Raw genomic sequence first — 13,261 nt, 5'->3', positions numbered from 1 at the left:
TTCCTATATTCAAGTCAAAATGAAGCTCTCCACTCAAAACACACACACACACACACACACAACACAGTCTTACACACTGATGAGATCAATTCAGAACAATACTACAAAAACCGGTAATAAGTGTTGCTTGTGCCCAAAAAAAAAAAAAAAGTTTTCACATGATGAACACAACAAATGTATGCATTTTTAAGTGTTTTATTCCTTAATTTAATGCACTGTAGAATACAATACAGCAAACAACAACAAAAATAATTATTTTGCCCCGTCTTTGATCTGGAACAGGCCAAAGAACCTCTTCAACATCACAGCTATACTGACCCTGGCCAGACAGCGGGGGCAAAATCCTCTCGCATGCCTGATCCAACCCTGCCACGCATCTACTAAAATATCTGAGACTGCTTGTCTTCTTGCCCTCCTCTTCCTCTTTCTTTTCCATGTTGTCGTCATCCTCCTCCTCCTTCCCCTCCTCTTCCTCTTCCTCTTCAAATGTACACATTACTGTATGTAGGATATTGATTGAAAACAACTGGGTAGGATACACAGTTACACTTTTACTAGTGGTCTGACAAAAAATAGAATAAATAAATAAATAAATAATAATAAAAAACATTACAACGTCATTGTGAAATAAAAAAAGAAGAAAAAGAAAAATGAGCACAAAGGCGAAAATAAAAATTAGAAAGTCCACTGTCAGAATTTGTAACTCTTGTGTTGTCCTCTGTCTATACAGTCATGGCCAAAAATATTGGCACCCTTGGTAAATATGATCAAAGAAGGCTGTGAAAATTAATCTGCATTGTTAATCCTTTTGATATTTTATTTTAAAAATTCACAAAAATCTAACCTTTCATTGGATAATAAGAATTTAAAATGGGGGGGGGGGGGGAATATCATTATGAAATAAATGTTTTTCTCTAATACACATTGGCCACAATTAACGGCACCCTTTTATTCAATACTTTTTGAAACCTCCATCAGTTTAACAGCTCTAAATGTTCTCCTATAATGCCTGATGAGGTTAGAGACACCTGACGAGAGATCAGAGACCATTCCTTCATCCAGAATCACTCCAGACCCTTTAGATTCACAGCTTCTTCTCTTCAGGTCACTCATGTTCTACAGGGTTCAGGTCAGAGGACTGGAATGACCAGCAGAAGCTTGGTTTTGTGCTCAGTGACCCATTTTTGTGTTGTTTTTGAGGTTTGTGTTTGGATTATTGTACGGTTGAAGATCCAAACATGGCTCATTATAAGATTTCTAACAGAGTCAGTCACTTATTGATTTTTAATCTGTTGGTATTTGATAGAATCCATGATGCCATGCGTCTAAACAAGATGTCCAGGACCTCCAGCAGAAATATAGGCCACAACATCAAAAATACAGCAGTATATTTCATTGTACACATGGGGTACTTTTTAAACCCATCTTGAGTGTTTGCTGCTAAAAAGCTCATGTTTTAGTTTCATCTGACCATAGAAGCCAGTCCCATTTGAAGTTCCAGTCGTGTCTGATAACTGAATATGCTGGAGTTTGTTTTGGATGAGCGAGGAGAATATTTCTTGAAACCCTCCCAAACAACATGTGCTGATGTAGCTGCTGTTTGACAATTTTTTAAGGTTTTCTGACCCCAAGACTCAACTATTTTCTGCAATTCTCCAGCTGTGGTCCTCGGAGAGTCTTTAGCCGCTCAAACTCTCCTTCTCACCGTGCATTAGGACGATATAGACACATGTCCTCTTCCAGGCAGTTTCATAACATTTTATGTTGATTGGAAATTATTAATTATTGCCCTGATGGTGGAAATGGGAATTTTCACGGCTCTAGCTCTTTTCTTAAAGCCACTTCACTAATTTGTGAAGCTCAATTATCTTTTGCTGCACATCAGAAATATATTCTTTGGTTTTTCTCATTGTGATGATGATTAAGGGAATTTGGGCTTTGTTTAAAAAAAAAAAAGGCATTATGGTTTTGAAATTTTACTTTAAAAGCCTGGTTATAGTGTTTTAGCAATCGAGGAAGACTGTAAGTTTGCCAAGATTTGTTGATGCGTCCAAAATATCTGGAACATGCTACTTGTCAGGTTTATTGTTTATTCTAACCTGTTTAGTACCATTTTATTTTTTTGAAATTTGATGTTTTTTGTTAGAAATAAATGATTACTCTGCCTCCTACTTTGTCTTTTCCGTATAGCATGGTCAGATTTGTCTGTAAGCATATTTTGGCATCTTTGTACAGTCTCACCGAACACAAATATTATTATTTTTGTTTCTTGTGATAAAATGTAAAACTTAAGAGGTTAAGGTCGTTCCAACAATGGTTTATAGATTTCAGCCTATATGCAGCCATTGAGTACTACAGCCAGTGGCTATTTATATTTTTGATATTTTTATGCCATCACATGTCACCAGATGTCACCAAAGTCACCAAAATTTTAGGTGTTGGCTGTCTGAACTTACTGGAATGTTTTTGTTTTACTGAAGTAAAAGAAATATTAAACATAAAAATAAGCACGTTTTACATTAAAAACGTGGTACTTTTAGAGGTAAATAAAAAAACACACCAAATCATCACACACACACACACACACACAAAAACAAAAAAAAAAAACAAAACATAAATTGATCGTTTTTATTTTATAGAAGATAGTGATATGACATTTATTTAAAAAAAATAATAAATAAATAAAAAAATTAGGATCACACCTGAGACCTTCATCCACAAATTTGTCCACAAAGAACCAATTAAGGGCTGCTATACTAAAGATGCTTGTGGGTTAAATATAAAACTGCTTCAAATTTCACATTTTTAGAACTATTTCAAACTTAAAACTTTCAAAATATCTATCTATCTATCCTTTAAAACTACTACCTTCTGACTTAAACATATTAAATGTACTTCAAACTGTGTGGCTTCTCAAGCCAACATCAAGTTTGTCTTGAACTTTTTTCACCAAGTTTTGTGTAAAACGGTTTGGCAATATGGTATGTGAATACTGCAGGCTAATATCAGTAATCTTGTCAGTGTTGTAAAGTAGTTTGCAGTGAAGCAGACAGACAGACAGAGAGTCAGACAGACAGACAGACAGACAGGTATGAGGTGAGGTGAGGGTGGGATCTGTTCCGCTCGCGCTGCAGCTTTCACTCACGCCTCTGGGACTAGTTGCGTGCTTCTGGGACTAGTTGTGTGCTTCTGGGACTAGTTGTGTGCTTCTGGGACTAGTTGAATGTGTAAGCGCAGCTCATGAGGATTCTTCTGGAGTTCTCCATCAGGTCCGGCAGCGAAGATGAGCGCAGAAGACGCAGACGTTCCTCAGGATCTGCTGGGTAAGACACAGTCTCTCACACATCTTCAGCTCGCTCACATGTGAGAACTCGTGTTTGTGCTCATTCCTCACGAGACGCTTTTCATGTTTAAAACTTGAATGATTTCAGTGAAGAGACGCTTTATTAGGCTATTAGTGTTAATGTATGTTAGCTGTGGGAGGGGCCAGTTCAGACTCCGCCCACACCGGACAGCGCGTCTTCACCTGACGCGACGCGACGCGACAGTAAACAGATATATTACTTTTTTTTTTTCAACCAGAAAAAGATTCACTGAGATTAAGATCTGTTTTACAGGAGTGTCCTGTCCGAGATAGGCAGCCAGGATTGAGTAGCCTATACAAATAAATATCAAAGTTACACATGCAATATTAAAATCGACATACATAAAACAATTACACACTCTCTAGATTACGTAGAATTTTGGTAAAATAATTAATAAAAAAATAAATGTATTTTAGGCTAAATAGGCTATCTAATTATAAATATATTTCAAAATGCAACTATATAAAATACTAATATTTTTCAAAGTTGTAAATAAAATTGTACATTTTACAAGAAAACATTATTTCAGTTTTTCTGATTTATTCAGAGTGTTGCTTGCCATTTTTATTTATTTATTTTGCATGTGAAATCTACTAGCAATTTCCGAGAGAAAATGTTTCTACATCAGTTTTCAACTAATACTAACAATAATTGAATAAATTAAAAGCAACAACAATAAAACGACTGTGACAAAAACATGTCAGTTACTAAAAAAAAGAAGTGAAAAAAGAAGTGAAAATTAGGGAGAACAAATAACAAAGGGCCTGTGAATGTCTATATCAACCAAATGCTACACAAAATGTCTTAATATTATATGTGTTATATATGTATATATATATATAAAAATGTATGGCTGCAGAGATCTCTTCTGAATCACTAAATGAGAAAAAAAACGAGACACAGGAGAAACAGAAAAGTTTGTATTTGCTCTCATTTGCTGTTTAGGAGAAACACTTCATTCAGCTGAGTGTGTGATTCTTCTGATTCATGTGATTTGATCAGTTTTGACTCCTTTTGAAATGAATCGTGTAGATGCAGAACTTCTGAATTCATCATGTGAGCTGTTGGATAAAATTAATATACTGAGAATATTAATTAATAGAAGATTTTGAGAAGTGTGTGTGTGTGTGTAGAGAGTGTTCAGGATGCTGTCGGGCAGCAGGTGAAGCTGTGTGTCCTTAAGAAAGTGAACCTGGAGGTCAAAGGTGACAAACTGGAGAACAGAATCCTGGTGAGTACAATGTGTTTCTATCACAACACTGAATATAATATTGAAGGGATAGTCGAGCCAAAAATGAACATTTTCTGAAAATGTGTTCATCCTCAGGTCATGGATGAGTTTGTTTCTTCATCAGGTTTGTAGAAATGTGTCTCTGCATCAGTGTCTCAGCAATGGATGCTCTGCAGTGAATGGGTGCCGTCAGAATGAGAGTCTGATTAAAAACATCACAATAATCCACAGCACTCCAGTCCATCAGTTAACATGAACTCTATGGTATTTTAGTTATAAACGTCTTAATGCTGGATGTGTCTCAGCTTTTGTCTTCTCCAGATGTTAACTGATGAGTGCTGTGGATTATTGTGATGTTTTTATCAGACTCTCATTCTGACGGCACCCATTCACTGCAGAGCATCCATTGCTGATCAGGTGCAATGCAATGCTACATTTATGCAAATCTGATGAAGAAACAAACTAATTTTAGGCAAACTATTCCTTTAATGATCTTAAAAACAGACTTTATTTACTTCATGCAAAGCATCATTTTGTTTTTGTTTCTTGTGATATTTGTGTGCTGGTCATGTTTTAGCGTGTCAGGCAGACAGATTGAGGAAGGCTTGAGTGTGTGTCCGCGGCTCGTGTTTGTGCTGTGAGGTTTTTTCTTTATACAGTGAGTTACAGGGAGTGTTTGAGAAGTTCCTCATTATAAAGTTCAGCTGTGGTATTTATACTTACCCTCATTTTCCTGTCCTGACATGACAGAGTTCTGTTCCTCTAGGCATGAATACACACACACACACACACACACACACACACACACACCACATTCCAGGAGCTTCCACAGGATTTAGCAAGAAACTCACAGCCTGTAGTCATGATGTTTGTCTTATCTTGAGCTCAGAAGCTGTTCTCAGTCATGACGGCTCATTATTCTCTAAATGGACCGCTTTACTTGATTACAGCCACTCTACACTAATTATAATTAATATTCAGCAGGAACAAAAAAGAATCTGTGTGGTTTTGTTGCTGAGTGCAGCAATACATAATTACAACATTAATTCATATTTGCATGTTTTTGAAAATGCTAAAGACAGCACAACAGTGAATATATTTTACTTTTTAACCTGCACTCTCAGAAATAAAGGTACAAAAGCTGTCACTGGGGCGGTGCCTTTTCAAAAGGTACATGTTTTTTTACCTAAAGGGTCCATTTTGGTACCTTTAAGGTATATATTAGTACTTAAAGTGTACATATTTGAACCTAATAGGTACAAAAGTGTACCTTTTGAAAAGGTACCGCCCCAGTGACAGCTTTTGTACCTTTATTTCTGAGAGTGTGTTACCCTTTCCCCTCAGTGGGACGCCGAAGTTTACTTCACTATATTACACATAAATCCTAATGTAGTCATGACAAATTATATATCTTTGGAAAGGTCTAAGACTCCAAAAATAGATATTTTACCACTGTTTTTGTTACAAATTATGTAGGAGCAGTTATAGATTAATTTATGACAAGAGTGCACCTCAATAAAATCTACATCATAACAGGAGTTCTGACCTTTGTCACAAATTTTATTTTTCATTTCCTTTTTCCCGATCACGATTTAGAAAGCATCAAACTATCAATCCGGTGAAACCCATTTTAAAATCAGACATTGCATTACCATGGAAATGGTACATCAAAATCATCTTACAAAATGTTTTCATTCATGAATTATAAAAATGTACGTTTGGATAGTGCACATGTCTGTGTGACAGATAAAAAATAGGTGCGGCAGTTAAAGGGTTAAAGGTTAGCTTTATTGATTTGTTTTGTTATGTACTGTGCAATAACAATACAGCATGCATAAATGTTCAAAAGGCAGAATACAGAGAATAATAATATAATTATTATTATTAAGCAACTAAAAACTAATTTTCAAAATGATTGTTTAATAAGTAATCAGTATTTTTATTAGTGCTTTATCGCGATTAATCACATCCAAAATAAAAGTTTTTGTTTATATTATATATGTGTGTGTTCTGTGCATATTTATTATGTATATATAAATACACACACACACATGCATGTATATATTTAAGAAAAATATGTTACTTTTATATATTAAATATATTTATATATGATATAATTTATATGAATATAAATATATACATGTAAATATTTTCAAAATATATGCTGTATGTGTGTGTCTTTATATATACATAATAAATATACAGAGTGCACACACACTGTCACATGTATGTTCCTGTTTTTCCTTATTTGGTTCTGTTCCTGTTCTCAGTAGTTCATTGTCTAATTATTGTTCGTTCTTATCACCTGTGTTTAGTTAATCATCTCGTTTGCTCCTTGGTTCCCCTGTCTTTTATAAGCCTTCAGTTTCTGTATGTTCTTTGTCTCGGTTTAATGTTTTGTGTGTGGTCAACATGTGTTGAAGCCTCATTAAAGAACTCTTATGTTTACTCTGTCTTCGTGCGAGATTACTACAAACACGACCCGTGACACATATATTATGCAAATGAAAACTTTTAGGCCTATTTTGGATGCGATTAATCGTTTGACAGCACTAATATTTATGTTTATGCTCACAGTGACGTCATAATGTGTCAGAATACATTGTAAAAATTGTTATATTTACTTTAAATTAGTTAGTTATAGCTGCTATTTAAATGTTAAATATAACATTTAATATAGAAATATACAATGTTTGATATAAATATCACGAGTGCTTCATGATTTTGAATGAGTTGAGCTGGTAAACATGAATGGACTAATAATACAGTAATCAACTAAACACTCAAATATCACCATATTCTGTCACATCTGCATCAAAATGATGATCTTTATTGAACTCTTGAGTCAGTCTGAACTGTTTACAGAGCGTTTGATGATCCAAAAAAGGTGATTATAAGCCAAATGAATACACTCCAAACACACCTGTTATTGCAGTTTATTATTTGTTAAGAAATGTAAAAGTGTTGTTTTTAAGCAGCTTCATGAGAGGCACGGTACTTGTCTTTAATTAGTACATTAATGTTAACAGACAAATAGTATTGGTGACTTGTTGATATAGTGTCACGGATAATCTGTTTATCTGTTAATCAGATAATCTGTTTTCCCTCATAAACTGTAAATATTGATGAAACTGCAACGTGAATATAACATTTTAAGGACTTTGCCTACTGGTTTAACTACACTGCTGTTCATAGAACACACTACAATAGGCTACAAGCACAGTATACAACCAGAGTACATACTTAACATGAGTAATTATTCGATCAGACTGAGAAAAAAAAAAAAAAACATTTACTCAAAATTGGATTAAAATGCAAAATCACTATTTCTTAGATGATAAATAAACACTTTCTGAACGTGCAATCTAATAATAAGGTCATTTAATAGTGTAGCATACTAATGATTGATATGTTTATCATTGCATAATCAATTTGTTGCGTAATGTTTTATATGCGTTACATTTTAAAGTAGTATATGCATTAAACGTAAACTCAGAATTCTGAGGATAAAAATCAGAATTGTGCAATTTTGGTTTTATAATTTGCAATAGCAATATATAAACTTGCCATGCTATGAAAAAAAAACAAAAAAAAAAACGTCTGAGCTGTGAGATAAAATGTTGCAAGCACCTTTTTTATTTTTTGTTCTGTGACAGTTTTAAACTTGCAATTATAGGTTTATAATTTACATTGGCAAGATATAAACTCACATTTGTGATAAAAAGTCTGAAATGTAAATTATTTAAGTTTTTAAAATTTTTTCAAAAATACTGAACTGACTTGAGCTGTAGAAAGACACTATTGACTTGTTAGAGATGTGAATGTGATGCTATTATGAAGCTGCTGTGAAACAATCTATATTATATAAAGCACTTTTGAAATAAGGATGACTTTCTGACTTGGCTTGTATGCATGTTCAAGACAGACAGACAGACAGTGAATATGCATACAGTGTGTGTACTGAATATGCATATAAGCCAAGTCAGAAAGTCAGCTTTATTTATAAAGCGCTTTGAACAATATAGATACAGTGTAAACAGAAATGCAAATGTGTAAAAATACTTTCTTTCTAAAAGCTGAGTTTTGATTACTAAGTGAACAAATGATGTCTAAGTGTTTTCACACATGATCACTGCGTGTAGGTCATTATCAGTAAATGAGTGTGGCATTGAAATATCAGTGTTTCCCAAATTAAACAAAAGAGCTGTTCGTTTCGAATGATGTGTGTAATGTAGAGAACTGTGTTAAGAGTTTTGCAAAAAGTTTGTTTTTCAATATCAAACTGAGTTTAAAGCATGTAATGTGCTTGTAGTTTTGCAGACTTGGACTAAAGATGAGGTTTATGAGTGAATGGTTTCACTGAGTGGGCCTCAAGTATCACTTTTAGTGTCTAAGCAATTAAAAAAAAACTGTAAAGTTAAGTTGGTAAAGTTATTATTTGGAAGAAATGGAAACAAGCTTCCATTTTAAACGTATGCTATTATTTCATTATTGTCATGCTCTAAATCTTCTCTGGTCTCTCCACAGGCTCTCGCTCCTCATCGAGTGTTTCTTCTGAGCGCACGAGTCCCTGCTAAAGTGAGTATGTGTGTGTGTGTGTGTGTGTGTGTGTGTGTGTGTGTGTGTGTGTGTGTGTGTGTGTGTGTGTGTGTGTGTGTGTGTGTGTGTGTGTGTGTGTGTGTGTGTGTGTGTGTGTGTGTGTGTGTGTGTGTGTGTGTGTGTGTGTGTGTGTGTGTGTGTGTGTGTGTGTGTGTGTGTGTGTGTGTGTGTGTGTGTGTGAGTGTGTGTGTGTGTGTGTGTGTGTGTGTGTGTGTGTGTGTGTGTGTGTGTGTGTGTGTGTGTGTGTGTGTGTGTGAGTGTGTGTGTGTGTGAGTGTGTGTGTGTGTGTGTGTGTGTGTGTGTGTGTGAGTGTGTGTGTGTGTGTGTGTGTGTGTGTATTTTGTGACAAATGAGGACATAAATGTGTATAATGACAAGGGTATGACAGGTATTAGAAAGAAGGTGACTTTTCAGGACATTACTCCATGTCCCCACTTTTCAAAAACGCTTATAAATCACACAGAATGGAGTGTATTGAAAATCTGAAATAGCAGACAGTCTCCTGTAAGGGGTAGGTTTAGGTGTAGGACAATAGCACATACAGTAAGTACAGTATAAAACCATTACGCCTATAGGATGAACCCACTTTTCACAAAAACAAAGGTGTGTGTGTGTGTGTGTGTGTGTCTTCTCTGTGGATCTGCAAACGTGTTCAGGCCTGTGTTCACTCATTCTCTTTTCAGTCTGCAGCAGTCATTTCTGTGTGAGATTGTGTGTTTATTTGTGCTGTTTGTTCAGGATCTATATTCTTTCAGTATGTCATCAGAATGTAGTTTTATTGTGTGTTTGTTTGTCCTGCAGGTGGATCAGTCCTTCAGTGTCTTTGACATTCAGAGCATCATCAGCGTCAAACAGAAACAGGTGAACATCAACTTTAACAATCAGAATCAGCCTTAATGTTACATTCAATGTTTTTTTTTTCTTATTTATGTTCATATAATTAATCCTGGAACTTGTGAATATTGCAAAGTTATTCGATGACTGAATAAAAACGTATTTGACAAGAATCAGCCTTAATGCCAAATATACTTGCATACACAGAAATTAAACAACAAACAGAGCCCAACATTGAAAAAAAAAAAAAAATACAGTAAAACACTAATAATGTCAAATATTATTACAGTTTCAAACAGCAGTTTTCTATGTGAATATGTGTTAAACTGTAATTTATTTCTGTGATGCAGCTGTATTTTCAGCATCATTACTCCAGTCTTCAGTGTCACATGATCTTCAGAAATCATTCTAATATGCTGATTATTAGCTGCTCAAGAAACATTTCTGATTATTATCAGTGTTGAAAACAGTTGCGCTGCACAATATTTTTGGGTAAACCGTGATAAACTACCATTCAAATGTTTGTGGTATGAACGATTTTTTTTTTTTTAAAGAGAGAGAAAATACTACTTTTATTCGTCACGGATACATTAAATTGATGAAAACTGTCAGTAAAGACATTCATAATATTACAAAAGATTTCTATTTCAAATAAATGCTGTTCTTCTGAACTTTCTATTCATCTGAACTAGTTGTATGTTTTTCTGAATTCAGAGTGTGCTCCTCTATAGTCATATAATGCTGTGATGGATGTTTATCACCCTCTGCTTATTGAATTGTGCTTTAACACCTGTGTGTGTGTGTGTGTGTGTGTGTGTGTAGTTGCTGGTGGACTATGACAGAGGGCAGCTCTCTCTGAGACTCACGTCTGATCAGGACGCTGATGATTTTATTGCACATATAGGAACAAACGTTCAGGAGATTTGTCCAGGACTTGACCCACTGTAAGACAGTTTTACACACACACACACACACACACACACACACACACACACACACACACAAGCACCATGCATGCATATGTGTGTGTTTATCTTATGTGTGTGTTTGTGTGTTTCAGGAGGGTGATAAAGAAGCTCTTGTTAAAGCCAGTGGAGAGAATCACCAGTTTACAGACACTCTGGGAAAATCACACTCCAGCAGAAGCAGGACCATGTGGTACACACACACATACACACACACACTCCATAAGCGTAATGGTTTTTATACTGTACAAACCATATTTTCTATCGCCCTACACCAACCCTACACCTAAACCTACCCCTTACAGGAAACTTTGTGCATTTTTACTTTCTCAAAAATACTCATTCTCAAACTCATTGATTTATAAGCGTTTTGAATCACCTCATAAATCACCTTCTCCTTGTAATACCTGTCATACCCATGCCATTATACAAATTTGTGTCCTCATATGTCACAAAAGCAGCACACACACACACACACACACACACACAAACACACAAGTATGGAAAAATATGGATAAAAGAAAGCAAAGTATGGAAAATATTTGCATTTACAGACTTTTGCCTCTATTTAGTTTTTTATGATATAAAATTAAGAATATAATGAAAATAAAGTAGTGTGTTTTCACGGCACCTGTTTAGTGATTGTTTAGTGACTGTAAAACAGCAATTCAAGGTGTATTTCTTCATTAAGCAAAATGCAGGTTATAAGCATTTTGGGTTTATTCTCATGATATTCTTAGCACCATTTCAATCATGACAACTCTTAGAAGATTTTAGCATGGCGATGGATATGTCAATGTTACTGTATTTGGTCTTGGCAGAATAGATCTGCTACGCTGCTGCTGTTGGTTATTGCTGTAGTTGTAGATATTGCTGCTGCTGCAAGCAAGTACAGGAACTTGCTACTGCCAATGCATATGGCGATACAGTGCTGTGAGTATTTAAGACATACTGCTGCTACATAAATAGCATATAAAATAACCCGTAGCAGATCTATACAGGTGGAGCTGGGGAAGGTGGAGGGCTTCAGAGAAACTCTGAAAGCGCACTGCAGGAATCTCAAGTGAATAGCCATATAAATGCAAGGCAGTAAGCTCATTGGCTGCATATGCAGCATGAACCAATCAGCTTGTGCCAACTCTCTGAATATCATCAGTTACATTAACAACCAGTCAGCCTGCGCTATCTAGAGTTTCATGACTGAACTATATATATTTCATAGCCTCAAGGACTTTTTCAAAAATGAAAAATATACAGACTTTTATGTGTGCACGAAAAACCATTAAACTTAGCATATAGGACACTGCACATTGATCCACTTATTGCAGCATTTAGCGGTGTTTGATTTCTTGGTCACCACCAAAATGCGTTAAAGAGACATAAGGCCTTGAAATATGACATACTGCCCCAATGAAAGCCAAACTTTGAACACTTTTTTTTACAATACCAGGCTTTTTTTTGTAGACCCTTGAACTTGGCAAATAGGACGTGCACACAGCTGTATTCTGCCATCAGCTCATTTCATGTCATGGTTTCTCCGCCGTCACAGAGGATGTGTTAAATTGGACATTAGGTCTTGATATTAGAGATACTACCATAAGGAAAGCCAAAATTTGAGCAAGTACATCTCTAAAAATTCATATGCATCCATGCTCTCGTTTTATTCATAGTTAGATGGCATGATCCAAAATACAAACATAACCTGAGACTTTACTTGAACAGACTTGGCATGAACAAACTAGACTCACCGACAGCAGGTTATAACATCAATACATGATGAGAGACAATGGCAACATGATGGCTACTTATAGCAAACAATACAGATCACATGACAAAAACCAACCAATGAGAGACAGGATACATGAGTAGAACAACCAATCAGAACATGGCACAATATGAACAAAGGAACCAATACCATGAATACATGAGGGCAAGGGAAGCATGACACAAACAGGGACCATGACTAAACTGCAGAATAAAAAAACTGAACATGAAACCAAACCCAAAGACCCATGTTACACAGTGATGCACAAAGGAAATAGGTTATATAAAAATAATAAATTGTAATGCGTAAGCATGTGAAAAATTCCCATGCGCATGTGAATATTTTCTCGAGGGCACAAAAAAGTTTTCTGTGGGCATGCAAAAGTCTGTATTTTTATTGTTATAATTATTATAAATAATAATAATAATTTTGTCACTTCTGCACTTTTTTTTTGGTCACTTTTGGCTCTGTGTTTTGGCACTTGGAGAAAATCAATTAAATG

At 35.3% G+C, this 13,261-nt stretch overlaps 1 protein-coding gene across 1 annotated transcript in view; it reads left to right on the top strand.

Annotated features, from left to right (window-relative positions):
- Window positions 1–3,089: 3,089 nt before the first annotated feature.
- The window catches only part of LOC131526228 (F-actin-uncapping protein LRRC16A), a 31,524-nt gene continuing 21,352 nt past the window's right edge, over window positions 3,090–13,261 (top strand). The window contains exons 1-6 of the mRNA XM_058754402.1: window positions 3,090–3,323; window positions 4,499–4,596; window positions 9,124–9,174; window positions 9,997–10,056; window positions 10,852–10,973; window positions 11,090–11,187. Of these exons, the coding sequence (XP_058610385.1) occupies window positions 3,284–3,323; window positions 4,499–4,596; window positions 9,124–9,174; window positions 9,997–10,056; window positions 10,852–10,973; window positions 11,090–11,187 (469 nt within the window). The 5' untranslated portion in view covers window positions 3,090–3,283. The remainder of the gene's footprint in view (window positions 3,324–4,498; window positions 4,597–9,123; window positions 9,175–9,996; window positions 10,057–10,851; window positions 10,974–11,089; window positions 11,188–13,261) is intronic.

This window comes from Onychostoma macrolepis, chromosome 19, assembly GCF_012432095.1.
Source record: "Onychostoma macrolepis isolate SWU-2019 chromosome 19, ASM1243209v1, whole genome shotgun sequence".
Classification (NCBI taxonomy): domain Eukaryota; kingdom Metazoa; phylum Chordata; class Actinopteri; order Cypriniformes; family Cyprinidae; genus Onychostoma; species Onychostoma macrolepis.
The sequence above is the reverse complement of the archived record's forward strand: the minus strand, read 5'-3'. Positions and strand labels throughout refer to the sequence as shown.